The sequence below is a fragment of the Oculina patagonica genome, chromosome 2 (genome assembly GCF_052425735.1).
Source record: "Oculina patagonica isolate OP01 chromosome 2, crgOcupat, whole genome shotgun sequence".
Taxonomy (NCBI): domain Eukaryota; kingdom Metazoa; phylum Cnidaria; class Anthozoa; order Scleractinia; family Oculinidae; genus Oculina; species Oculina patagonica.
In genome coordinates, this window is record NC_135759.1 from 44,107,302 (window position 1) to 44,134,519 (window position 27,218).

The 27,218-nt window shown below is 38.4% G+C and overlaps 2 protein-coding genes across 2 annotated transcripts in view; one reads left to right on the forward strand and one right to left on the reverse strand.

Moving 5' to 3' along the window:
- On the reverse strand, positions 1 to 5,868 carry LOC144644800 (thioredoxin-like protein 1). The gene is made up of 9 exons (XM_078504345.1): positions 5,715 to 5,868; positions 5,112 to 5,208; positions 3,851 to 4,012; positions 2,816 to 2,938; positions 2,558 to 2,627; positions 1,837 to 1,930; positions 1,500 to 1,578; positions 1,252 to 1,356; positions 1 to 485 (listed from the first exon to the last, which is right to left on the reverse strand). The coding sequence occupies exons 1-9, from the start codon at positions 5,822 to 5,824 to the stop codon at positions 456 to 458; spliced, it is 870 nt and encodes a 289-aa protein (XP_078360471.1). The 5' UTR covers positions 5,825 to 5,868; the 3' UTR covers positions 1 to 455.
- LOC144644840 (WD repeat-containing protein 7-like) overlaps positions 5,820 to 27,218 on the forward strand; it is a 24,876-nt gene continuing 3,477 nt past the window's right edge. The window contains 25 exon segments of the mRNA XM_078504393.1: positions 5,820 to 6,109; positions 7,137 to 7,246; positions 8,165 to 8,243; positions 8,892 to 8,987; positions 9,151 to 9,229; positions 10,918 to 10,991; positions 12,483 to 12,602; positions 13,713 to 13,823; positions 14,023 to 14,057; positions 14,213 to 14,244; positions 14,698 to 14,753; positions 15,285 to 15,409; positions 16,016 to 16,077; positions 16,650 to 16,729; positions 17,386 to 17,533; positions 18,589 to 18,809; positions 18,903 to 19,098; positions 19,816 to 19,889; positions 19,891 to 20,056; positions 20,751 to 20,900; positions 21,742 to 22,604; positions 23,101 to 23,293; positions 24,334 to 24,630; positions 26,089 to 26,435; positions 26,894 to 27,106. Coding sequence (XP_078360519.1) covers positions 5,942 to 6,109; positions 7,137 to 7,246; positions 8,165 to 8,243; positions 8,892 to 8,987; positions 9,151 to 9,229; positions 10,918 to 10,991; positions 12,483 to 12,602; positions 13,713 to 13,823; positions 14,023 to 14,057; positions 14,213 to 14,244; positions 14,698 to 14,753; positions 15,285 to 15,409; positions 16,016 to 16,077; positions 16,650 to 16,729; positions 17,386 to 17,533; positions 18,589 to 18,809; positions 18,903 to 19,098; positions 19,816 to 19,889; positions 19,891 to 20,056; positions 20,751 to 20,900; positions 21,742 to 22,604; positions 23,101 to 23,293; positions 24,334 to 24,630; positions 26,089 to 26,435; positions 26,894 to 27,106 — 4,095 coding nt within the window. The 5' untranslated portion in view covers positions 5,820 to 5,941.

The following is a 27,218-nucleotide window of genomic DNA, read 5'->3' on the forward strand; positions in this document are numbered from 1 at the left end:
TTGCAGAAAATTGAATTGATTTTATTGAAAGGACTTGGATGGAGAGTTTCTTCCATACATTTCATCTCAAAATGTATCGATTAAAAAAGTTGATTTAACTACACAGCAATGATATAAGCTTAGGGCAGACCTTTAACAAATGCTTTGCAAAACAAAGATTGTACAAGACACTACAAACATACACATGTACCGGTAGGTTTGTTATACAGTGAACATGACTATAATTAATTAGTTAATAATTAATTAATAATTCTTTACAGATGAAAATACCACTAAGCTTCTAAATATGCTGTTCAGTCTCTCTTGTATGACACAACTCAGTAGTAAACTGGCAGTGGAACATTTTACATCAAAAGTGCAACTGATCACCCCGTTTTTGAGAATTGTATGGATGGCATTTTATCAAAACTAATGTGTCTGTTAAGGTGCACAAATCAAGCAGTAAAGTTTGGGTCTCAGTGCCTGTCTCCTTTCTTTCCAGCCACCTGAATCACAACAAAAAATCAGAAACAATAAAAAAAAAATAGTTGTGTGGTATTCTCTTTAATGAAAGATAATTTATGGATGTGGCATGACGTTCCCGGTGTTGTAGCCTGGTCTAATAGACTATGTCTGTTGTACTGTGCTTACTGTAAAATGCTCGGAGATATTAGCTGTAAAAGCAACTGTACAAATCAAAGGGTAAATGAAGGTGATGTATGTATGATGTATGTATCCCCTTGTAGGGGCAAAATGTAAAACTATAGACAAATCACTTCCAGTATGTTTCCCAAAATCCCCCTTCCTCATGAGAAACCCATGGCCCACGGCAGCCTTGGAAAATCTTTGTTTTTCTTACAAATTCAACATGCATGTAAGAATTATTGCATTCCCGCCAGTAAAACATCCATGTGAATTATTTACATGTTGCTTCCTGATGTTGACTTACATGTACAGTTATGTCATTTATAGTGTTAGTCGCATGTTAATTGTCTTAAAAGTTAAATAGAACCTGTCATTTTCCAAGAACTGGCTTGTGGCTTGTTTCTTCAACTAGCATCAAGTATAGAAAATTTTAATAGACTTTTACAATATTTCTACACTTTTGCTCCAACGATTTTTCTAAAGTTTGGTATGTATTAACTTAAAGTCAATATACCCGTAAGCTGATTCCAGAAATGTAGCAAAAATATTACTTGTAGCCATTGTATTATATATAGCCATCATGCCAACTGAAAGCCAAAAAAGTCATTACTGGTACGCAGACCTTACCCTTTTAAATTCCTCCATATTAGTTGCATCTAGAGGGCTTCCAATGAACCCAATATAGTCCACTGCAGTGGTTTCTTCCCCTCCTTGATTGTTTTGAAAAAATAACTGTGAACCAACATTTAAAGAGGAGTAATGTCAAATTGGAAGGGAAATGTTTCTACAGTGAGTAGTAACATAATACTTAGTAAAGACAGTGACCACATAAACATAAACAAAATTACATTATGTTATCAAAAGGGAATAATTACCGTTAGACTTAAAACATTCTGAAACTTGACAAACTTCAGTGGAATTATGACATCCTCTTGTATATCATCTGGTGTTAATCTGTGCACAAAATGCAACTTATTAAAATACATACAAGTATTGATTTGTACAAGGAAACTGCAGCAATATTGTTAATAAATTTAAACCATTTGATTTCTAGCAGCTGGGACATAAGAATTTGAATTTTTTTTTTGACTAACATAATTAGATACAGTACCCTCTACAGACCCTCAGAATTCTTCACTCCTGTACAGACAAAAATGTTAAATAAAAAAACAATGTACATGTACACCATTTTTCAAAACAAGAGTAACATACTCAAGAGTATAAACTGCCTGAAAGCTTTCAGCAGAGTCAAAATCCATGCTCTTTGTAAGGTTTGTGAATAGTTTAACTGTCTTTGGTCCTCTACCTAGTGAAACAGTAATAAAAAATATTACAAAAAGTTCAAGATTATTGTTATTTAGATTCGTTTATTTATTTTATTACTAACAGTTCTGTATGAGTGCTGTCCCATTACCACTTAGAACATTTTTATTTATTTTGGACACCTTTGTGAACACTTTGACAACTTTCTGTCAACTTTTGTTTGAACTGGCTAATCAACGGACAAGATCTGTGATAGATGGGACTTGCCAACAATTGTCAACTTTGTCTTCCTTGCTTCTTGTATTTTGTTTGGTTAGTTGAAACAAATTATGAATTCAGGTCAAAAGGTTAATGATATTAAACTATTTGATTTGTATTTTTTCTTTTACCGTCATCCTTGTAAAAACATGACATGGTTTTGACCTGAAATTTATTTAAACTACAACATAATACATGTATAATTTTATGCTCACCTGTGGGGCCCTGTACATGTAGTTTGATTAACAAAATTTTATTGTCTTTTAAATTAATTTTTATTACTGTATGAAAGTAGCCACAATAGTTTACAGATCAGATAATTGTTTACTACTACATGTAATGTGTAGTTTCAGGAATACAATTAATGTGTGCAGTGTAAGAACTTTAATTTGTTTTTATTAAGTAAACGTACCATCATCTGGTCCTTGTATCTTAAGCGAGTGAACTTTTACAGCTTGGTTGAATGCTATTGTAACCAGTAACTGGAAGAAACAAATGGTATCCCAAAATAATTATTTTAATAATAATTATTGTTTCAGTTATCTACTGGTAATAAAATTGTTTGACTTCCACAATAAGCCTCAAGTTTCATCCGGTCACATAATTTTTTAATAATAATATTTGAAAAAATGAAAAAAATGTAAACTGTTTGGTTTTGGTGTCCATGTACCTGTTCATCACAATCACTTTCCATGTAATCTGGTCCCTTGGCAAGTGCAGCTGATAGGTGGTGGTCATCACTTTCATTTAGACATTCACATCCACTCTTGTTTATGAATGTCCCTAAATCCATCTATGATAATAATTAAACGAAACAAAAAAGAAGAAGCTAACATAAGTAAAGTAATAATAACCTGTTTTTATAAGTGGATGAGGTCACTGATGGGAAAATTTCATTATGTGGTTTACAACAAAGGCGCTTGCCTTACGAACAACACTTTAAAATCTGGTAGCCAAGCATAAAATTCCTTAAAAAGGCAATTACATTTTATTTATCCTATTTTTGTCACATCACATCCTAAATTTATAAAATGTAAGAATACCACAGTCAACCTCTACTTAGCAGTCAGTTGGCCAATTGCTAAAGGTTTGACTTTATCTACCAGTGCTGAGTAACTGAGTCACATGCAGGCTTGCATGTACATTGTATATTCTCTGCAAAGATGTCACGCCAGAAAACCATTACCGTATTTATTCGATTAAGTGCCCAACCTCGAATACATGTAAGCGCCCACCTTGAATAAGCACCCCCCCCCCTGTGGGTAAGAAAAGTTAATAAGCGCCCAACCTCGGAAAGCGCACGCCCCAACCCCCCCCCCCCCCCCTAAAATGAAGGCACAAGAGCAAAATTATTTTGATTATTGTTGAAGTTGTTATTAAAATTGACTAAGCTGTACTATTAAGAGACTATCCTGAAGACCGAGTGTTTTTTAGTTTCTTTACTGAAACTTTCAATGAACATTTAAAATTCAGTTTCGGTGCACCATCACATTTGGTTGTTATACACTGTACATTGTATTCTTGCAAAATAAACGTATTACTTGCTAAAAATGGTGAAAATAAATAAGAGCCCACCTCAATTAAGCGCCCCCCTCAAGGTCCAAAATTTAAGGGCGCTATATTAATTTTTTTTTTTTTTTTTTTTTTTTTTTAAAAAAACTCCTTTTTTTTAAAAATGTCCTTGTAATAGCTAGAGGTAACTTACATGTCCCTTAACTCCAACATCATTATCATTGTCTCCAATCCATTTTATTAATTTTTCTTCCAGTTTCTTTGGGTCAGCTCCAGACATTTCATCTACCTTCACTTTTCCCTTAAAAAATTGAAACGTGGGCATGGAGGTGACACCATGCCTGGCTGCTACATCCTGTAAAAATAAAAGAACAAAAAAAAGTAAACTTGAAATAATTTTATGGTGATCAGTACATGTCTTCATGTAAAAAAACTAAAATTTTGCCCTTGTGGGAGACACAGTGGCCTAACTGGTAGCACACCAGACTACAAATCAAGCTGTACAGGTTAGAATACTGGCTAGGATCACTGTGTTGTGTTTGTGGCCCAGGTCTTTCCTTTCATGGGTAGGAAAGGGTACAAAGGGGACAGGGTACTCAAAAAAGTTTTATGGCAGACGGGGAGGCTCCGCCCCAAGTTCTAACCCCTTACCCTTTTATATACCATTTTTGACAGAAATTGTACCCCTTTCGTATACCTTTAACTGAAAAAAGGTACCCCTTTCATATACCTAAAGCGACATGGCATGGACTTAAAATAGGACGTTTTCTTGTCATTTTTATGTAGCGCTTAATAAATTAAAATAATACAGCCATAAAGGGGTTGCGTCCTGTTCGATATATTTTAATTAAAGGCCCTTTATAAATAGCCAAAGTGACATATTTCCATACCCTTTCATATACTTAAAAACTCGTGAAATCCCTACCCTTTTATATACCTGAAGCCTGAAAAAGGTACCCCTTTCGGGTGGAGCCTCCCCGTATAGGCCGTTATAGGGAGTATCCCCCCCCCCCCCCCCGGGGTTTGTGGCCAAGGTGCTTTCCTTTTATAGTGCATCTTACAACACAGTTGTACAAATGGGTACACGGTACCAGCAAATTAAACCCTATGGCAGACAGACAAGCATCTCTGCCAGACGATAGTACATACAAAAATACCAGTACTACTAGTCACTTCATGCCGCTAAACCTGGAGTTTACATGTAAGTGACAAAATATATGAAAGACATGTAATTATGTGACCTGTGGAAAAATGACTAAATGAATGACACTACTGTACATACATGTGCACCAGTCTTGAAAACATGTATGTTACGCCGAAGATCTTGGCGTGGAGCTGATAATTTACGCCAACTTCTGGCGTATTTCATAGGGATTTGGCGTAAAACTTCGGCGTATCAAATACGAACTTTCCAGTGTGGTATGTGCAGAGTTACAAAATGTAAGTTTACTAACCTCACATTTGTTCACATCAACTTTAAGAAAAACAGCTGCTGGAAACTTTGTACTCAGCTTAGAAAACGTAGGAGCAATTTGTTTGCAGGGCCCACACCTACCGGAGTGTACAGATAAAAAACATACCCAGGTGAGTTAAATGTGTAAAAACAATTACAATAAGATCAAGGCAACCAAACACATCTAAACCCTGCGGTCTGAGACAGGTTTACTCACATATAACATAAAAAGACTGTACTGGATCACAGAAGTGTTGTGCAACACGCAGCTATGCTGAGCTACATAACTTGAGAAACTTACAATTTTTTTTCTGCTGAGTCACTTCAACGTACTGCTTATAAAAACTGACAACTCCAACAAAGTATCCAAGTACCAAGTACGTAAATTTAAGTCACTTTCTTGAGTTATATATAGCAAAAGAAATAAGACGAAGTCTGTATTTGAAATATTTTGGTTATGTTATAGCAAATATAAGCTTTAATAACTAATCAGAATATTTAGCCGCTAGTACACGAGGAGCGCTTATATAAGTTTTATACATAATAAGCCTTCGCTACGATTTTTGTCAATGTAAAGAAAGGCAAAAACATTTTCGTTACTCACCAAGATGCTGTGAAGTCAACAACTACTAGTTTGGCCCCAGCTTTCGTCATTTCTGACTGGAAATGTGCATCATTTTCAATAACTATAACATTGTCTGCTGTCGCCGCCATTTTGTCTAAAGAAAAATTGTCGTAGCCGCGGGAGACTGGAACTCAGCGCATAAACTTCAGATTAAAACCGCTGCTCTGGTGTATCACAGGCGCGCAGAAATGTTGACAACATGAAAGATGTCTTCGTCTTCGGTGGTTCCAGTCGTTTTGTGGGGAAGTACGCCTCCTTCACACTGCATTTCATGCATCATAACCACTTATGATCAGAAAACAATCGTTACTGGATCGACAGATGGACAGTTGGGAATCTGGGACTTGCGGTTCGGGGACGATGGAGAGATCAAAGTAAGCTCATGGGAAGAACCTGGGAGGTGTAAATGTGGAAAGTGAAAAAGATGCCGATTATTAACTTATTATTTTGTCATAGTTTTTGAAAGGTTACATATTATTTAGAGGTGAATCTTTTCCGATAACACCGAGGTTCTTGTCCACTTTCACCACCCTCTTAAATCGCGGAGCAACTACAGAATGCAGGGCCACTTTTGAAGAAGTGTATTTTGTGGCTCGTTTGGCTCGACAGTGGGTGAAAAGATCGTGTATATTTTGTGGCTCCTTTGGCTCGGCAGTGGATGAAAGAACGAGAAATTATTGTATTGTGCGTTATTGCATGTGCGCTAAGTCTTCGGTGTGTAGATTTAGTGGCTCGTTTGGCTCGTTTGGCTCGGCAGTCAAAGTCTCCTGTGTGTAGAAATAGTGGCTCGTTTGGCTCGGCAGTGGAAGTATTCGGTGTAAAGATTTAGTGGCTCGTTTGGCTCGGCAGTGACTACCGAGCCAAACGAGCCACCAGATTTTTCCTTCTTCAATAGTGGCCCTGTATTCTGTAGTTATGAATCGCTTGGTACAGGAATGTACAGATCAAGAAAATGACAAAGTCATGTTCAGGTCGTGTTAGTAAAGTCTTGTGCCTAAGTCGTTAAATATCCCTCATAACAGATCATAAAAAGTCGCATGGTAAAAAAACTTAAACTTGATCTGTTACAAAATGTAGGCGCTGGCTACCATTTAATCTTAGCCCCAGCTTTATTGGCTGTCTGCAACCTAATCCCCCCCCCCCCCTTCCCCCCTTTTTTCTTAGGAAGGTAGTTTTACATAGAAGACATTGGAAATGTAATGAAGCCCTGAGATTTTTTTGAAAGGATAGAGACAAAATTAAGGGTGCCGAACTCTGCCAGCCTGTGTACACGTGTAAAACCTCTCCTGATGGAATACAGACAACCATTTTTGTCCTGAGTGGGCACAATAATTATCATTCTGGTCAACACCAAGAACTGCAAGCTCTGACCAGCCTTAATGTTTTAAATTTGTGTTGCAGATCATTCCCAGAAACCTGATATTTGCTCATTCAGCAAAGGTTACAGCACTTACAAAAGCTACTGATGGATGGGATAACCAGTCTAGTATTATCAGTGCTGCTGACAATGGGTAAGGCAAAGAAATGATAAACAATGCTGTGATCTTGGGCATTACACACTTGTACTCTCACAGGGTCTTTCTTTGCTATGGAGTATTGATGAGTACAGGTGAATAGCCTAATGTGCCTAATATGTGGCCTCTTCCCCTTTCTCTCCCATGGAAATTAATCAAAGAACAATAAATTTTTTAACCGGGTTAAGTTGATTCTAAACCACCATTTTGGTCGTTTTAACCAGGTTAATGGTTTCTATCAGATTCAACTATTGTTTTATTTGTCAAATGTGTCAATCATCACCATGTAAGATAAGATGTTCTTTTCCATCACTCGCAAACATGGCTTTGGACACAATTGGAAACTCTAGAACCACCAAAGCAATGATTATTTAGCTCAGACAGGGCTATCATGGTTTCTGATGATCTCTTCTTGCTCTTCGTCGATTCCTTGGAAAAACGCACACTTGAGGGAGATTTCGATATGGCGATGAGCAATGAGCCGTACAACAACTGTGGAAAATCAACATATTAAAAACAACTAGGCTTGAAATTTGGGTAGAACGCATTAGGAAGGAAAAGAACAGTGTAAGCCGAGAAGGCATTGAAATAAATCTAAAAAGCAGGAGAAGAATTGAGCATGTAAAAAAATTATCATGAAAGCCGGCTGTTTTTGCTTGTTTTTAAATAGCTTAATCTTGACATCACTTCAGTCTGGTCTGATTTTATGCGGCCGCTAAAAATATTTAACCGAGTTAGTTATGGTAACCATACTTTAACTGAGTTTACTTGTGTAGAAATTGTTAACCGGGTTTCTAAAAAGTTAACCCAGTTAACTCTCTAAGTGTGGCCGCAGCCAATGCCAATTATAATGGCAAGTGTACCAGAGCTCATCTTTAAAATTTATAACAGAGATGTTCCTTGATTTTGTTTCAGAGAGCTGTGTTTATGGGATACAGATGATGGAATCTGTATACAAACTAATGTTATTGCAGGAATGCATTTAGCACTACTGGTAAGTGAGTGTGACAGTATTGTACTGTACACCTTATTAGTGATTGATTGATTGATTTATTGATTAACAGTCAGAACATGTCAATCCATCATTCAATCAGTCAATCAGAAGTTAGGAAGTGATTTAAATTTTAATATTGTTTGCTTTATTGCCTGATTGGTTGATTGACTAATTCATCCACTGATAGAACTACATTGTATAAATTTATGTGATATGTCAATTAATATTATGTAGTGGTATTTAATGGGCATAATTAAAAACATGTCCAGCCGTTGTGTAAATACATGTCACTTAACAGAAAAAACAATATAAGTTGCTGAAAGGAAAGGTTTAATTAGTTCAACTGAATGCATGCGTAGGTTTAAGTAATTCAGCCTTACAGCCTCTAGGAAACAGCTTGTCATGAGACAGTACATTTTTAATGAACTATTTCAGAAATAGTTATTAAATCTATTTATGAATATTTAATATGTATTCTTACTTTAAATATGGAAGTAAAAAAATATCAGAGTCTGATAACCAGTATAATCATTAATCGGTATAGTTAAATATGTAGCAGTGCAAAGCAGTTATAATTAGGCCTGACTGTGTAATGTATTGGTTTTGATGGATGGTTAATATTAAGTGTATACTGTTGTTTCCCTGCAGTCTTTTCACGTAGCAATTGGCACTGGCAAAGAGTGGCGTGTTGTTTGCTATGGCAGTTATTCTGATATTTATGTGCTTGATGCCTTGTCTCTTGAGGTATGTTCAAGAACTTGAACTTGAAATGTTCCTGAAGTTTTTGAATAATCATGTTACATTATTAAAGTTCACCTGTGTCATATTCAGTTTCTTTGAAATCAACAATCATTTTAAAAAAATTAATTTTTTAAATAATATTTTTAATATGTTTCCAAACATTTAGATATTGTACACTCTGCGTTCTCCATCAGCCACCAACTGGATCAGTGCTGCATGTGTCGTAAGACCTGCAAGAAGGCCAGGTACTAATAACTGGCGACTACCGGTAGAAGTTAATAACCAGCACGCATACATGCATGCACAGGCGATGACGCTTACAATGATCCCAGAAATTGCATTTTTCTTATTCATTTTAATTTTTTTTTGCCTTGACTACAAAACGAACCTCCAATACATTACAAACCTACAATATGATAAGATCAATAGATTAAATATATGAACTTCGCATTAGCAACAGAATGGCCCAGGATTGATTTCCACACCTAGTTGATACTGAAGATTGTGTGACATTTCCGGTCGAAATGTAGAAGTCCACACCGCACAGAATCACTTCCATGCATTTATGCAACTTATCAAACAAAATTTTTAGATCAGCTAAATCAGCAATAGGGTAGAAGTTTTAGAATTGGCCCAAGCGGACCGTCATTTTTTTTATGGCGAGAAATACCCGAATAAATTTATCAAAAGAGTAAAATGAAGATGGCGAGTCGCGAAGGGAAAAGAAAAGAAAATTACTTAAACTTAAATATTATCGACAACAATGCACGCAAAGCAAACAAAGATTCAGATAGCTCACCTTTCCAACTAATCAAGATACTGCTGCCATCGGTCTCCTATGGAAAGGTTTCAAAAATGACACTACGGCCACCCAAACAACACAGTCAACAGTCGCCACAGGGCCGACCGAACACGACAACGGTAGAAAAGTTTTTAAGCGAGCTCACAATTATCCAGTACACACCCTCTGAACCCAAAACTCTGTTTAACTGTACGTTAGAAACAAGCAATTCAGTACTCATGACAATCAAAGATGGCGTACGAAACTGAGTAAACAACAAACTGCCTAGTTCCCAGTGCTACTCGGTTGAGTACGTAACTGCCCGTCCACGGGCCACAACATATAGGCGTCACCGCCTAAAAATGAAATCCTAATTAAAAGTTTTATATTAAAACTGGTTGTTTGTTGTGTTGTTGTTTTAATAATGGTATTGTTAAGGGTTGGGCGACATGAATTTACTTAATATTAAAAAGATAACTTAGGTTTTTTAAGCAACAGGGTTGAACTTTGGTTTATACTTTTCAATTGTTGAATGTATGACTATAAAAGAATTACAATTGAAGGCATGGGGCAAGAATGATACATGGTTTTTTGCCCATTTCTTTTAAGACATTGTTTCGAAATTTTTTTTGCTGGTTTACGCTTCGTTTTAGAGAAATACCAGTAAAGTGTGCAAAAAACTCAGAATTTAGAAGCGGCTTTCTTTTCTTTGTTTTGTCTTCATTAAAAGAACAAACAATGAAAAGAAAGCTGGTTTGAAATTCTGAGTTTTTTTTGCATACTTTTATTTCTCCAAAACGAAGCGCAAACCAGTGAAAAAAACTCAGTAACAATGTTTCTCATGCAAAAGGAAGTTCACATGCCAAAATTCCCCTATTTTTGAGCACTTTCAAAATGGGCAAAAAACCAAGTGTCATTCTTGCCGTCGTGCCTTCAATTAACCATGGGTTTTTTTTTTCAATAAAGTCGTGAAGCAAGGATAGACATCTTAGCCTGTTTCAATGTCCACTGCCCTAGTAACTTTGTAAATTTGATGACTCCAGCTCACCTTTGCCAAGAAACATACATGTATACAAACAGCAAGGGTCTATTGCCAACCTGTGTAACAAATTTGAAATGTTTGGCATATGTTGCCCTTTCAATTTCTCACAGAGGATGTTGTCGTGGCTGTATCACTATCTGGTATGCTGAACATCTGGATGCTGAAACCAAATGTGGAGTCAAAGGTATGTGATGTGTATGTTGTGGTTCAATTTCAGGGCTGCAAATAATTTTTTTTCTGTTGAAAGGATATGCGTCCAGTTGACTATGTCACCATTTTGATTGGACAAAACAAAAGTGAGGTGGGACATCATATTACAGTACTGCTCGATATGTGAACCTGCTTATTGCGTTCGACGAAGGAGAGCGCAAGCCTAATTTTGTTTTTGTGTCCTATGTCTTTTGAGTTGGTATGCCTGTGAACTGTTATGCGGAATGAATCGAGCCTTAATACGTGCGCAGATGTATGGACACCAGATTTGCCGCCCCTATTGATTTTTGCAGGGGCAAATCTCGGCCGGGAAACTGGTAGCCACAGATGGCCTCGATTTCATGCTAAACAAGATGGCGTCCCAAACGGAGCTTAGAAACATTGTTTTGCTTGAAAAAGGGTTACAGCAAGGCGCCCAAAAGTGTGACCATTGATTTATTCACATTCTTTCGTGCAGATTTAATCCAATCAGAAGTCAACTGCAAGCTATCCATGGTTTTGATTGGATTAAATCTGCACAAAAGAATGTGAATAAATTAAAAGTGGTCACACTTTTGGGCGCCTTGCTGTAAAAGCGTGTTGCCAAAATTATAATTTTGCCAAAAATGTCATGGAGAACTTTAGAAGGTTGTCATCCAAGGTAGAAGAGTTGTTTTCAGCCACCGAACGTCATAAAAAGAGTGGAAATTAAGTAAGTCAATGCGTAGTTTCGTACGGAGTTCGTTCGTAGGTAAACCAGCGTATTTTCCTGCAATTAGATGTTGCACAAAACTAAAAATTGTTAAAATTAAGTGCATCGAGAGTGGGTATAATACGGATCGAAATTGTTTCATCACTTCAATTTGTGACATATCATTATATTTCCTAGAAACACTAGATGTTTTGACGGGGAAATCGTTGTGTGAATGTAACATGCGTGTAGTGGATTACTGTGTGAATTATGTCTGTGGAGTTTTAAATCGAAAAAAAAACTATTTCCAGAAGTTTGTGGAAGTTTAAATCTCGTTTAGTGCCAAACTATAACAAGTCAAGTGAAATAAATAATTATTTTTGTGTACATAATATTTCATTCATTCTTTGTTCTTTTGGCTCGTCACACAATCTTTCTCACACTTTTCCTCCTTGCGTTAAGTGAGGTATAAGCATAGTAACTAACTTTGACATAGGTCGAACGCACTCCCCTAATCTCTGATTACTACTAGTCTAATGCATTGACAATGAAGAACATTGGTGTTTGCACTAGAAAGCAGATTTAAAAAGTTGTCAGGACACTCTGTTCGACCACTGTTGGAATTTCATCAACATTGGCAAATTGTGGTCGGCCAGTGTCTGACTGTTATTTGTAGCCCTGCAGTTTTATCCCTGGCCTGGTACCATTTAGTATTATCCTTTGTTCTGGTGTATGATGATGATTACAAAACAAAAAAAATACCAAGTCATTCATTGCAAATTTTATACTCCACAGTATAGTGAACCCACATTTGAACAAGAGCTGAAGCAAGTTACAAACAGCAAAGCTACAGGGATTTGTTGTAATCCATTTACACAAAGAAGTATTCTTGTTATATGTGCAAGAGAGTGGTTGGTATGTTGTTATCACTGAGTTTCAATGCAAGCTTGTCTCAAATGTTTGACAGGGTAATAGCTGATATCTAACCACACTTATGAAAAGGACATCATAAAATAATTGTTAGTTGCCAAGAGCAGTTTTCAACTGAGTATCCTAAAACCAAAACCAATGCAGTAACTCACAAACGATGGAAACAATCCTGACCAGTGATCTAATCAAAACTCAAAGCAAATAGTAATATATGGTATAAAGGTGTGGTGAATTGTGGGCAAATGTATGCAAGCAAGTCATTGGGTGATTGTTTTGGTGGTGGGAGATTTTTTAAACCAGTGCTTTGTATTGTAATCCAAAAACAATGAAACAACAAATTACTTTGTACACTCAGACCAGTGAAAACTGTCATATTGTAGAATAATGAAATTAATGTTTTAAACTGTATTTGCTCTTGAATTGGACAGACATCATATGTAATATGGAATCATGCATCTTGAGACCATGAAAAAAAAAAAACTTTTTATTGAACTGTGTTATAAATGTACAATGACCAAAATGATGTTGAATGAAATTCAAAACCAAGATTTTTTTTATTTTGTGTCATGTTGACTAACCCATGGGGAACATACATGAAGGTAGCCTCCCACGCAGTCGTTCTTAGGGGCGATCGTGTTTCACTCCTCCCCGTGGGGAGGAGTGAAGTGGGGAGGAGTGAAACACGATCGCCCCTAAGAACGACTGCGTGGGAGGCTAACACAGGGTCCATTAGGCATAGAGTCGGGGAATTTCCCTCTTTTATATTCTAATTTTTTTTTTTTTTTTTTTTTTTTTGAACCTTTAAAATTTTCCCGGTTAAAAAAAAAATTTCTCAAAAGCTAACATGAAGGCTGACAGAGTTTTGTTTCCCTGAGAGCCACCATGTTTGCTTTAATTTGGCTCCACTTCTAGCTCTGGAGGGTCATGGAGGGTCATAGATAAGAATGAACTGTTTCCCCTGGGACCAGTCATTGTTATGCTTTATAAATAAATAGCCGAGACACTAGTAGTTCTAAAGATCAACTAAAACCTGAATCTTAAGACACGTAAGACAGTGTAAGCATGATGAGGTCATTTTTGTTTCTTTTGTGGTAGATGTATGATGCTGGAGATTTCAAATTCCTGACAACAGTTACCAGTCCTCCAGGTCAGAACTGGATGGGAGGAAACTTTGTTGCAGCAGACTGTGTTCTAATTTGGACTAGGGTATGTTGAATTAAAAGAAGGCAAAAACCTGCAGCTGGGCATGCAGTATTGTAACATGTGGCATATATAATCTATGTATCATTTTCTCTCTTTTCCTTAAATTACAAATTTGAGGATAGACATGTGTTAAGAGACATGACCATTTTAAAACGTTTTACGTTTTGCATGAGAATTGATTTTTCTATATTTCTGTTTACAGGATGGAAAGAGTTACTTGTACAAGCTTCCTGCATCGTAAGTGAAGTGTGCACTTTTGCTGAATGAATGAACTGCTTAACTGTTTTGTTTAATTAAACCAAGGCAGTTCTTGGCAAACACCTGATTGTATTATTTCTGGGCTAGAACATTAAGACCGGTAAATATCTAACTGATGTTGTCTCCTTTTCCAGATGTTGCCCTGGTTTTCAGGACCAAAGGCAAGGTCAGAAAACTGTTTTTGTTTTTTGGTGTAGAGTACTTTGTTTTTAACTGTCAGTATTGATTCAGTTTTATTACATTGTAATAATGTGATAATTTTGATCTACATAGTGTATGACTTTATTCGGTTAAAAATTATTCTTAGAAAGAAATCATCTTGTGTTCACACAGTGCATTGATCAAATGGAGACAATCAGCCTTCCTTCCCCCCCCCCCTCTGGGCATACCCCTGGCATTTGTCTCCTTAATGTTTCCAGGGGGGGGGGGGGATTGACATCGGTGGGTGCTACTGGTGTGTGGAATTTAATACCAACTGGGAGGGGTAGGGAAGGGACTTCTCTCATTTGTCACCTCCCACTGGACGACACAGAGAGTACAATCAGTTAGAAAAATTCTCCATCTCCATTCCCAATGTCTTCTGTTGGATCCCACATGTTTTTGTATAAACTGTCAGCAGGTGATCCCATCAAGGAACCAAGAATCATTCAAGTGTTTGACAAAACAACTGAGCAGGTATGAAGCCCCTTCTTTTCTTTGGTGATTTTTTTTTAATTGTAACCAACCTTCTTTGGAGATGACCGGTAATATTGTGCAATAAGGGTTTAGGTTGTGTTGTGGGTACTGGGGCGAGGTTGCTGTCTTGCTGAAAAAATGCTTTTTGCCCCACACCCACCCCCCTGTTTCTGGATCCACCCCTGATAGATGTAGTAGGCAACATGTGTGTTTAAATATGATGTAATATATACTTAACTAAAGTGGTAATTATTGTATCATAAGTAATTGCGATCAGTTACAAACTGTATTTACTCAAGGCATAGGCATCAAGAAAGTACTGCAATAATAGTTATGTAGAATAAGTTACATTATTGTACATGTTTGTGTTTCCCATAAGAATTGTAACCAAAATTGTTGCTAGACCACTGATTAAGGTGTTTGTAACATTAGTGTCAGATCCATATAGCTATCCTCAGTTGCATGCCTTACTTGCTGTATAACAGGGTTTAAAGGAAGGTGTGAAAAAAAAAAACAGGAGCGATGTACCAGAATTTTGATCCATTTTGGCCATGTTGATCTTTTCGGTATGGACGAAGAGGACCCTACTTTTACAAACTGCTGTTTAGAGGAGGATCAAATGGAAGTGTAGCTGCATTGTTATTAGTTGAAGTGAAGTGATTTTGATCAGCCAAATTCAAAAATCTTGCCCAGAGGACTTTTAAAACTCCGTTAGGGATAAACACTTTTCTGTGAATTGGCGTAGGAAATCACGTTCAGAAGTGTTCAAGTTTCTAAGGTATTGTTGATAAGCTTTAAAGCATTCTGAAAGTTGCTCGTCAGTTTGTTACTGTCAGAAAGTGTCATGCTGAAAAACTATATCAATCCCCAAGATGAGTTTGGGAAGTGAAATATGGATTGACTCATCTTCCTTTACAAAATGACAAGTACATGATTGTATAGGGTGCAGCATGGCAGGATTTACATAATTAAAAGTGTTGAAAGAGAACAAACCCCTTATAGTGTTTCAACTTGGAACTTATAAGCGATTGCAAAGTGCAGTTACATGTAAGCCTGAAAAAAACTTTGGGCTCCAACATAATTTTAACCCATGACATCTGCGATTTTGTTGCAAACGTTCAACCCTAAGCTTTGATGCCAATTGGTGCTTGTTAAATGTATGTAAAATATTGACTACGGCATAAAACTTTACATCAGTTGGCGTTCAAGTTGTCTTTATAGACGCTGATTATTGTTGCATTGTTTTTCATTTGTAGCGTCAGTGTGTGGAAACTGAATGATGATCTTTTCACGTCAACAAAACCTTATGACACCAATGCAACTGGTAACGTCTCTATGTTTTCTCCTCAAACTTGCAAAATATCTTTCCTTTGCATTTTTTTTTCCTGTGCACTACATATACATGTACTATACCGCACAGGATTGCTGTTTTGCTCTCATGGATTGCCACTGTCCAGAAACCTACTGTACAAATATTTAAGTTGTTATCAATTTGAAAAAAAGCATTTTAGGCGGTTTTTTGGGTCTAACGTTTGACTTTGTTGATGAAATACCGATCTGGTCATTCCAGTGAAGGCTAATGAGCAGTATGTGTAAAGCCAGATGTCAATTGGAAAGGTTAAGAAAGATTATAAAGTACTTTGACGCTCTTAATGTCAAAGATGAGTTGTAAGAGCTTCATGTAAGTTGCTCTTGTTGAATTTCAAAATTAATTCTTTCAGTATAAGCTAGGAGTTTGCTCAAGCTAATGGAAAGAAAAAACCTTGAGATGGTTGCTAGAAAACGGTGTTCAACAGTTGGTTCAAGAAATCAGTGGTAAAATTGCAGTGTTTGATTGCCTGTGCAGTTTTGTAACTTCTGATGTTGATAGTCAGTGTTTTTTTTTTATTATTTTAGGTGTTAATCCTGTGATATCGTGTAGCTATGCAGACTGTTGGGAAACATCTTTGAAGCCTTGTGGACTGATTGACTCTTTGGTAAGCTGCGCTGTTATTGTTGTACTGTAGTCTAGCAAAGAAACGGATTTAATTTTGAACGTTTGTATTTAATTCATGACATATTGAAACAAACAGAAAATGACTGTTTTAAAGAACTGTTGCGCCGTCACTGTGTTCGTTACTTTTGTTCCAGAGGTTTTTTTTTCTTTACTCGTCGCGGCAAGTCCAAGCGAGTAATCTCAAATCGTGACTTATTATAATAGAGCGGTTTACACTCGAGTTTAAAATTATTTGGTTTTTTTTTTTTTTTATTACTTTTTTTTTTTTTTTTTTATTTCTCTCGTTTTTTTTTCCACCAATAAAAATAAAAACAAAAACAAATAAGGCGCCCCCCCGCCCCCCCCCCCCCCCCCGCGCGGTTTTTTTTTTTTTTTTTTTTTTTTGTCTTTTGGCATTTTTTTTTTTTTTTTTTTAACCAAAAAAAAAGCTGTTTGAGGGCTCCAATTTGGTTTAAATAAAACGGAGAAGGAAAAGCCTTTGCTATAATTAATAAACTTTAAAACTTTCTACTGAACAAATCAACTGTTTTGTTCTCTCATTTTCTTGGTACTAAGAAAAATTGTACAAATTGTAAACGTGAAATAAAAATATATTAATTTATTGCAGTGTAAGCTTATTTCGTGTTTGATCGTCAGGATGACTGTGGACGAGCCATTCCAGTTAGTGCATCACTTTACTTACCTGCTCAAGACTGTATCGTGTGTGGCCGAGAGGATGGTTCGATTGTTATTATTTCAGCAGCCAGGGCGGCCATCGCTCAGTTACTTAAGCTCCCAGGCTCAGGTACACTGCTCAGTGAATTTACTTACAATTTCCTGTATACGGGTTACTTAGTCATCGGCGTGCTTCGAGATTGCTTTCTGGCTTCATTTTGTAGCGGACGTGTCATAGCGGTGCGCAATTTACCAAAATAATTCACCTCTGTTTTCGGTTTCGAATTCCAGAATACGATTCAGAAATAAGACTACAAAGGCTTTTACGTTGTACCTTGTGAAGTGAGTTATGTTCTAGAAAACAAAGTCATTTTTCTTTTTCTTTCAGTAAAATGGAAATAAAAGAGTGAAATAGAATGGAATTAATAGTTGGTCACTTAGAACGTTTTTCACCTTGGGACCAGTCAAAGACATATCAGTGTTTTGGTGTACCGCCAACTCAAAATACACCCTGTTTGGTCTTAATGTCTTCCACTAAATTTTCCCCATAGAGCGGTTTTTACTTGAGTGTCGAAAGTTAATTGCGTTTGCTTTGGTTTTGCATTGCTACGCTTGGTGATTGGCTTAAAAATTTCGGGCCACTTTCTCAGCCAATCAGAACTAAAACCAAAAGCAATCGTGATTCACTCGCGCACGTTTTCCCGCGCTTTGTGTCAGCTACATGTATTTGCTTCGAGTTTTGATTGGTTCACTTGATTGTCAGTGTCCTTTGTGATTGGCCAGAGTGATTACTTTGGTTTTGGTTTAACGACACTTAATTGAAAACTGCTCTAGACTGAAAAAAAAAAAAGAATTGTTCAAGGTTGAGGTAGGAATTCATGCATTGAATTTGGCACATGAGAATTTGAATTGGCAGTGTCAAAGTGTTGTGCAGTAATATGTTATGAATTCACTTGTCAACCAAGGAAATATAGTAAATTCTTTACACTGAAGTCGTAGTGAGTTCAGTCAGAGAAATTGACGGCACTTGTGTTTAGAATATCTCGAAAAGAAGTTTTCAGATAGACGAAGACGCACAATGTTTAGCAGTTGGAAAGACAATGCACAATGCACAATGTTTAGGTTATAAACATGTTATTTCATGTGTTTGTCGTGGTTTTATCTAACTTGTTCCTCATTCCTTAGGATGGCCTGCGCACCGGGTGCTCTTAGGGCATAAAGGCCGAGTAACCTGCCTGCTGTACCCTCATGATGAGTACCCTCGCTATGACAAAGAGTTTCTGGTATCAGGAGGAGCAGACTTCTCGGTTAAACTGTGGGATATCTTTACTGGAGACTTGCTCTACACGTTTTCTACTCACGGAGGAGAGTTGCTTCGACTAATATGTACCCCACCTGACTGCAGTGTAAGAGTTTTGCATAGCTTATTATCCGCCACACACCAAAGCTAAAACAAAGAAAAGCTGTTTAGTTGAATGGTTTCTTTTTGTTCATTTTAGAACCGTGTTCAGTCCTGTATTTGCTCTGTAGCCCAGGATCACTCGGTTGCACTGCTGGGACTGCGCGAGCGGAAGTGCATTATGTTGGCTTCTCTACACGCATTTCCGGTGGAGACGATAAAATGGCGAGCATTAGATGACTTTTTGGTGGTAGGCTGTACTGACGGTTCAGTGTACGTCTGGCAAATGGAAACAGGTGTGATTTGTAGGAGAAACGTAATTAAACACCTAAGATTTAAATATAAAAGGTCAAATATTACTTTAGCTTGCATGGGATGTGTTCCAGACTGTCAAGTTGTTCGAACTAGCACCACTGAGCTAAATTTCTTTTTTCTGATGTTTTATAATGCACAGACTGACAGTTAATATGTGAAAGACATATAATTATGTGAACTGCGGTGGAAACTTAAATCGAGTAAAATGATCTACCCCCTACCTGCTTTCAACGAATCAAGGCTTCATAGCTCAGTTGGTAGAGCAACGCACCGGTATCGCGGAAGTCATGGGTTCAAATCCCTTTGTAGCCTTGAAATTTTTTTAGGCTAAAAAGGCAATTTCTTAAATTGTTACTACACTGCGAAGACTGATGGACTCATTTGATTGACAGACTACAATCAAGTTTAGCTGGATTTGTATCAACACTTGGTCTTAAAAGTTCAGAAATCATCTTTGTTCATTATGAAGTTATTATTTTACCAGTAAATTCAGTAAGTTTGCTGATCATGATATGCCCTGGCCTAGACTTGCAACAAGTCGAATCTTATGAGTGACGTGGCTGTGGCCCAGACCACCAAAAATATCGTGATCGCAACCTCGTTCCCAGTGTCCTCTAGTGACATATATTTAATTCTCCCAATTTTACAAACGTATAAGGACCAATAAGTAGAATTTGTATGTTGATATCTTTCTGCAGGTCATCTAGATCGGTGTGTAAGTGGACAAGTTGCTCTAAACATCTTAGCTGCGTGTGATGAGGAGAAGAAATCCGCCTACAGCTGGCGTTCCTTCCAAGTCTAAGAGCTCTCTGGGACGTAAAATCAGCCACATTACTTCCAATCTGCCGACTAGCGCTGCTTCAGCTGCGGTCAAAAAACTCAGGCGGAGCTCCAATCAACAAGCCACGGCGAGTCCCTCGTCCTCGCCAAAGTTATCTGGTGAGTAGAGCAGAACGGTTAGAAAGCTCTGTGGATCAAGCGATATCCACATGCAAATCATAGACTGATAACTAACTGAAAAGAACAACAATAATCGGTTGGATTTTGTTGAATCAGTACTCGAGAAATCACACGAACGCAACTGGAAGTGAACCGAAATAGCTCGGATTACTTACGAATTTTGCAACAACAAAAAACGTTGTTGCGGCATGGAATCTTGTTATAGTGTTTGCATTTTAAAAGAGAAGTACAGTGGAACCCCGATATAACGATATGCCAAGGGGGCAGTAAAATTATATTGTTATATCGAGGAATCGTTACATCGGGGTTCCGTCCCATACATTTTACTTTTGCCGAGACATAACATATTCATCGTTATATCGGGAATATCGTTATATCGAAGATCGTTATATCGGGGTTCCACTGTATTAGCCAAATATCCACTCTTACAGCCTACCAGTTAAAGAATCAGTTTTTCTGTCGCTTTCATTGGTCAATAGTAGTCACGTGGTGCGTAGCATGTGCTGTTCACGTGCTGTACGCCAATGCAAAATCGCCTACAACTTTAGTCGACCAATCAGTGAATGGATTTGAAAGTGTGGTTCTCGTCCAGGTGAAGTTAACATTTTGTTAGAAAAATTACTACCACAGATAAAATCAGCGTTCACTGCATTCCGTCGTTCCCTTTTTTCAGGTGATGGCTATAGCGAGGTGTTTTGTGGTGGTCCACTAAAGGTGATGTCCACCAAGTGTGGAGTGAGAGATCCAGAAATACAAGTACTTATGTTTGACATCGAGGCGCTGATATGCAATTTATTAACCGAAGAAAATCCTCTGCTTGTTGGTAACTATTGATGTTTCTGCCTTTGCTTTGCTTTTTTTCTGTATTCAGTTGCCCCCTTAATTTTTTGTCTGTGTACTCCCAGGCAATTGCAATTGTTTTTTGCCAAATCAATGACTTTATACTATGTGCGCTGCTTTTCTTTCCCTCATTTGACCTCTTGCCTTTTTTAACCCTTAATTTCAATTCTGGGGAAAAGAAGCCTACAATTTCACAACCCAAGAAAATATGGTCAAAACTCAGGTCCCGTCCACATTGACCCGGGTAAATTTGAAAACGCATCTTTTTTACCCGGATAGGCCAACCGTTCACACTGAAACGACGTTTTTGGTCACCGAAAACGTAGCTTTTAAAAATCGCTCTCCAAAGTGGGTATCGTTTTCAAACTTATTAATGTGGACGGAAAACATTTTACCCAGCGTTTTCAAATTTCTCCGGGCCTCAAAAATAGATGCAACTTTGATATTTAATTAATTCCAACCTCCCGCCCCCTTCTTAATGATGTTACTAAGAGCTTCGAGTAATTAATAGCATCAAAATAACACCGATGGGGAAAGGGTTTTATAAACGACAGATTTTGCGAGAACTTCAGTCAAACTCGAGTACAGATCCGCGCAAGTATGCGATAACTGACTAAGCATGCAGTTTTCATGGGAAGGGTTTCTAGGTAACATAATATGACGTCACGTTTCACGCGATGTCTATAATGTCGCCGTGTGCTTGCAACTGCTCAAGTGATTCTCTGATTGGTTAATGCGAATCGGAAGCCATTCGTGCGTTTGAACGAAGACTTTCGAAAGGATATCACTTTCTCTCTCGAATGAAAATCTTGTTATTTTCACAGCAAAAACCCCAGGCAAAGCTGATGTTCCTAAAACAGCTGTTGGAGGAAAGCGGCGAAAACGTGATTCTACAACAACTCAACAAACTAGGAGCGATACGCCTCAGAAATCATCCACGGATCACAAGAATAAAAAGTCGTCATTTGTAAATGAAACCCATTATGTCGCACAACTTATGATATCGTGCCTTCACTCCTGGGATCTGGACCCTAACATGGACGAGGTCTGCGTCGAAAGACTGGGTCTTCTTAAACCGGTCAAACCAGTTTCGTTTGGGTTACTTACTCGCGGGAACAGGCTTTCGTTGATGTTACCAGGGTGGTATGGGGAAACAGGCGGAGAGAGGCAGAGCGACGCTGAATCCGCTTTGAAAAGACTCTCTGGCAATACAGCCATGTTTACAGAACTTTCACAAACGCAGGAAGAAACTTCAGGCGAAGCGAAATCGCAGGCGCCTTCGGAGCACAAAGTTGTTTCAGCTTTAAGGACTTGTTTTCAGTCGCGCTGGCAACTCTCCTCTGCGCTGACAACTTTGCATCTTGTTGGGCTTGTATCCGTGGCTAACACACTTATGAGCATGAATCAGATTAGTTTTGTGCCACGAGAAAAGCGTCTTGCTCTTTTAACGAACACAGCTCTTGATATTCCGTCCAGCTCATCGAGTTACGACGAAAACGAGCAATCCCCGGGCTTGAGTGAGATGGACGTCCAACTTGCTATGAATCATCGCGCGCACATCAAAGCTGGGTGGAGTCAGCTGGCTGCATTGCACTGCTGTCTCTTAGCTGATATTCTAAAGGTCTCTTCTTATAAGCCACCACTGTTGCATATTCTGGCAAGAAGATGGCAAGATCGATGTCTTGAGGTACGTGGCTTCTGTTTTGAGTCGTTAAGTTCTAAGCAATGATCTGTTCCATTTTTCTTGAGTTTAGGCAGAAATAATAAATGGGATATTTTTTTTTAAAATACAGTTCTTGCGGAGATTAACGCACGGCGATGCCACCTATCAAAAACTTTCTTTCAAAACTACTTACTTACTTACTACTTACTTTGCCGGGATTCAAATACCAATTGAATAACGAGAAGTTTATGAAAGAAATCATATTTGACCTGCAGATAGATGTTAAGAAAGAAATTATCTTCGCAGTGAAATTGCAATTAAAGAAATGCAAAGAAAGAAGCTTAAAAAAAATCAGGGCTTTAACAGGATTTGAACCCGTGACCTCCGCTATACTGGTGCGATACTGAACCAACGCGGAGGTTACGTGTTCAAATCCCGTTAAAGCCTGAAAAAAGTGTTTTAGTCACACGTGTCAAAATATTGCAATTTCATTCTCGTTTGTTTTCTTCTACATCTGTAGGTTCGTGAAGCAGCCCAGGCTATTCTTTTAGCCGAACTGCGGAGAATTGCGTTCGAGGGTCGTAAACAGGTGGTAGATACATGGGCCCCTCAGCTTCCAAAGACACTCGAGAAGCCGGAAGGGACTGAGGACAAATCAGACAAGCCCGATGCTGCGCATGCTGCCGGTCCTCCGAGTCCTATCTTAGGGTTTGGTAAGTAACACAGATTCACAGATTGTTGGTTCTTGCACCGTCTGTGGTTGTGTAGACCATTCATGCCTGTTGATTTTGCCAGCAGAGAAACTCTTGTGCTGAAAAACTCTCCTAACAGTTTGAATATCGCGTTGTTTTCTGTTCGGGGATCATTTGCTAAATTCTTATGACATGTATGCTTAATTTTTTTTTTCGTAAGTGCTCCATCTGTTATGAAAAAAGCGGGATCACCATTTTGGATAGTGCGCCGAGTGTTCGTCGCAAAAAGCTTTTCGCCGTGTAAGCTAGAATTTAACTAAATAGTCGGAGCTTCATACCTGGCTTCGTACATTTTTTACAGTTCTCTTTTGGACAATTTTATTGTTCATGGTTATTCAGTATTAGGCGTGGTTGCCTAATGTCTAGCACGCTGGACTCCGTATCGAACGTAACCAGGTCCCTTTCCTCTTCTCTTGTCCCCCTCGAAAAGAAAGAACGCCTGATCACAGGTTAACTCGAGCGGTCCGGGTTCGAACCCTAGCCGGGGTTGATGCGTCATGTTCTTGGCAAGACGCTTTACTAATAGTGCCTTTCTCCACTGAGGCGTATAAATGGCTACCGGCAAATTAAATGCTGGGGGCTAACCTTGCGGAGTACCAGCATCCCATTCAGTGGGGAGTAGAAATACTCCTAGTCACTTAATGCTACGGAAATAGGGATAAGTGCCAGCGGCATGGGACACTGGCCTGAGGCAGAATTTACCTTTCCTAAAATGGATGAATTATCAATTTTTGTCTAAATAGTAGTCCAACTATGTGCAAAATTCGGGCATATTTTGTAAGAGTGTAAAATGAGTAAGCTGAATGATGAAATACAGTTGGGCCCCGATAATTCGAACTCGGTTATTTCGAATTCCCCGTTATTTAGAACTGAAACCCATTTCCCTTGAATTTGCACTTCGGTCATTTACTGTCGGCTGTTTCGAAATCCCGCTATTTTGAACTATTTTCGCTTTCCCCTGACGGTTCAAAATAACGAGGTTCGACTGTATCTTTCTTTAGAGCGGAGCGGCGAAGTCCAGAACGTTGATGATGAAGTCTTGTTTCCACCCGACGACGTCAACACTGTTTTGACCAGCGTCAAGAAGCTTCTTCAATATGACATGCGCCGTCGCCAAGCAACCGCTATCGTGCTGATGGGTGTAATAGGAGCTGAGTTCCAGCGGGAAATTGAAGTTTATTCGAGTCGTGATCGCGACGGTGAGAGAAAACAGAGTACCAGTTCTCGTCGCTTGGATAAACTGAGTGAGACTCCAGGTAAAGACGGTAAAAGCGCGCGTAAAGGTGACGTCAACGGACGTAAGTGCTGAGTTTTAACTCTTTGCTTACATAATATAATTATCGTTAACATAAACTTAATATGTCCTTAATGAATAATTCTCCATGCTGGCTAATCTTGACTTTACATCACCTTTATTTTATCTCGGATTTACAAGAGTAGCTACAGAAGCTAATTTTTCCGACTAATGCATATGCATGGCAGCACATTTAAATGCATTACGTATAAATTGTTCCTTTTTCCACGTGCATGTGATTTTTAAGCAATAAAGAACACTTTCCACGGATTCTGCGGCGCAACAATTCTCACGTGGGAGAACACGAGAAAAGCTTGTAAATCACAAGCCGTCAGGCGAGTAATTTACAAGCTTTACAAGAAAAAAAAATGAGTAAATAATGAATAAATAAAATAACTATATTTATTTGAATTTTCGGATCAATTTAGGTTTCTGGGAAACTGCTCACCTACCCCTCCCCAAACCTAACATTAACCCTTACTTATCGCTTTGGGCAAAATGTTAGGTTTGGGGAGGGGTAGGTGAGCAGTTTCCCAGAAACCTAAATTGATCCGAATTTTCTTACAGTTACTGTGTATATCTAAGTCTTCTATTAACTAGTTTAAACTAAACAAATCGACCACGTTTCCCCCTGGTCTCTACTCTTATAGACTATAGAAATGGTGTCTTATAATGTCCAAAATTTAACGTGGAACCATGGGCCGTTAGGCGAGTGGCTTCACTGCAAAGTTTTGGACATTTTATAGCGTCATTTTCTGTGGTCTCATAAGAGTGTACACCTTGGAAAGATCTGGACGATTTGGTTTATAAAATAACACTGAAAATGTACCGGCAAATAAGAAGAAAAAGCAGCGCGAAGTCGCGCGCGCGTGTGACAGCTTGTATTGTCGCAGTCGAGTTTATAGAAAACTGTACCGCAAATGTCCCAGTTGACATTTCACAACTTGCCGGATTTGGGATTTGAAAAAGTGACAGGTGATAGGTGTCGTCATTTTTCATGGTTTTATACTTTCATCGTCCAGCGCTCTAGACCAGTGAGCACGGGAATTCTCTCAGTAATTTTATACAATGCCATAGTAAAATAGCCAATCAGACTACAGGAAAGCCATTGTCTATTCGACGGTATTCAGCCCAACCTTCCCATAGTGCGCTGCGACTGGTATTCTCGACGAAATTTACTAAGCGTATTTTCTATGGCATGGTATAAAATAGTTACACGACATTTTCTCGTGGTATACTATGGAATATCCCACTTGTCACTTGTATTTTCTTGGCATACATACTCACCTTAAGCTATGTGTATTACCGAGAAATTAAAGTGATGATATTCCATGTATACTAGAGAAAGGTTCATAACTAGTACTGTATAACGACATGTTGATGACCACTGTAATCAAATATACAAGATAATATTTGAGAGTTGATGTGGCCTCACCATTTTCCGTGCTGTTATGTTTTCCAGGCGGTGAAGTAATTATGGATTTCACCACAGTCCGGCTCACTGGCAAGGCGTTAATGTATCTCCTACTCAAACCTCCTTCCTCGCAACTCACTGCGCACACGTCTGTCAGAAGAGCAGCTATTGATTTGATTGGTCGAGGATTCACGCTCTGGGAGCCTTATATGGATGTGTCAGCGGTCCTGATAGCGTTGTTAGAGCTATCCGCTGACAGCAAAAACCGTGATCTGACGTTCAGGAAAGGTTTACCATTGTCCCCATCAGCGGATACGCATCGATCTGCGAGACATGCGCTGTCGCTTATTGCTACAGCACGACCAGCCGTCTTCATAGCGACTATCGCAAAGGAGGTGAGACATAAAGACACGTAGGTGTCGCCAACACGGTTTCAATCCTAGCTTATCCTGTCGCGAAAAGGCGAAGAAACGTAAAACAGATCCATCAATACCATGCCAAAGGAAGCTGTTTGGCAGCTCCATCGTTTTGTGTGAAATTAGTGGTTTGATTGCATAGAATTGACCTGAGTCGAGCGGAAAACCTAAGTTTTTTCCTCGGAGTTTTTTATTCCCTTGCATACGCACAGAGAGTTATATAAGAACAACTGTTCATATGCATCAAAGCTTTAAGAAGAAAAACTTGAGAGTGGTGTTAAAGAAAGGAAAGTGAAAAAAAGATAGTGTTTGCTTTCATTTTTAAGTAAGCCTATTTATTGTTGCCGTTATAAACTGTTGTTCTTTATAAAACAAAGTATTATTTCTGTAGCGTTATTTCTAACTTTATGCATATTTTAACTGTAATTGAATACCAGGTGGCCCGCAGTGTTGCAGCGGCTTCCTCCATCTCCTTCAACCAGCCTTCCCCAGCAGCCATTGCGGTGTACAGCCACGTTCGTCACCAGCCCTCACAGAATGCAGAAGCTCAAAGCACATCAATTTTGAATCGCGCCAAGCATGAAATACTGCGAATTATTGACCTGATGGTTGAAAAGACACAGCAAGAAGTTGTCGACCTTCTGACCGATGTATGTATTGCCATTCTTGAAATATCACTTTCTGATTCCAAGCTGAACAAAGAAGAGCGGCCATTTCAGTTTAAATTCCTTTTTGATGCAATGTTTTTTGACAACGGTTTTC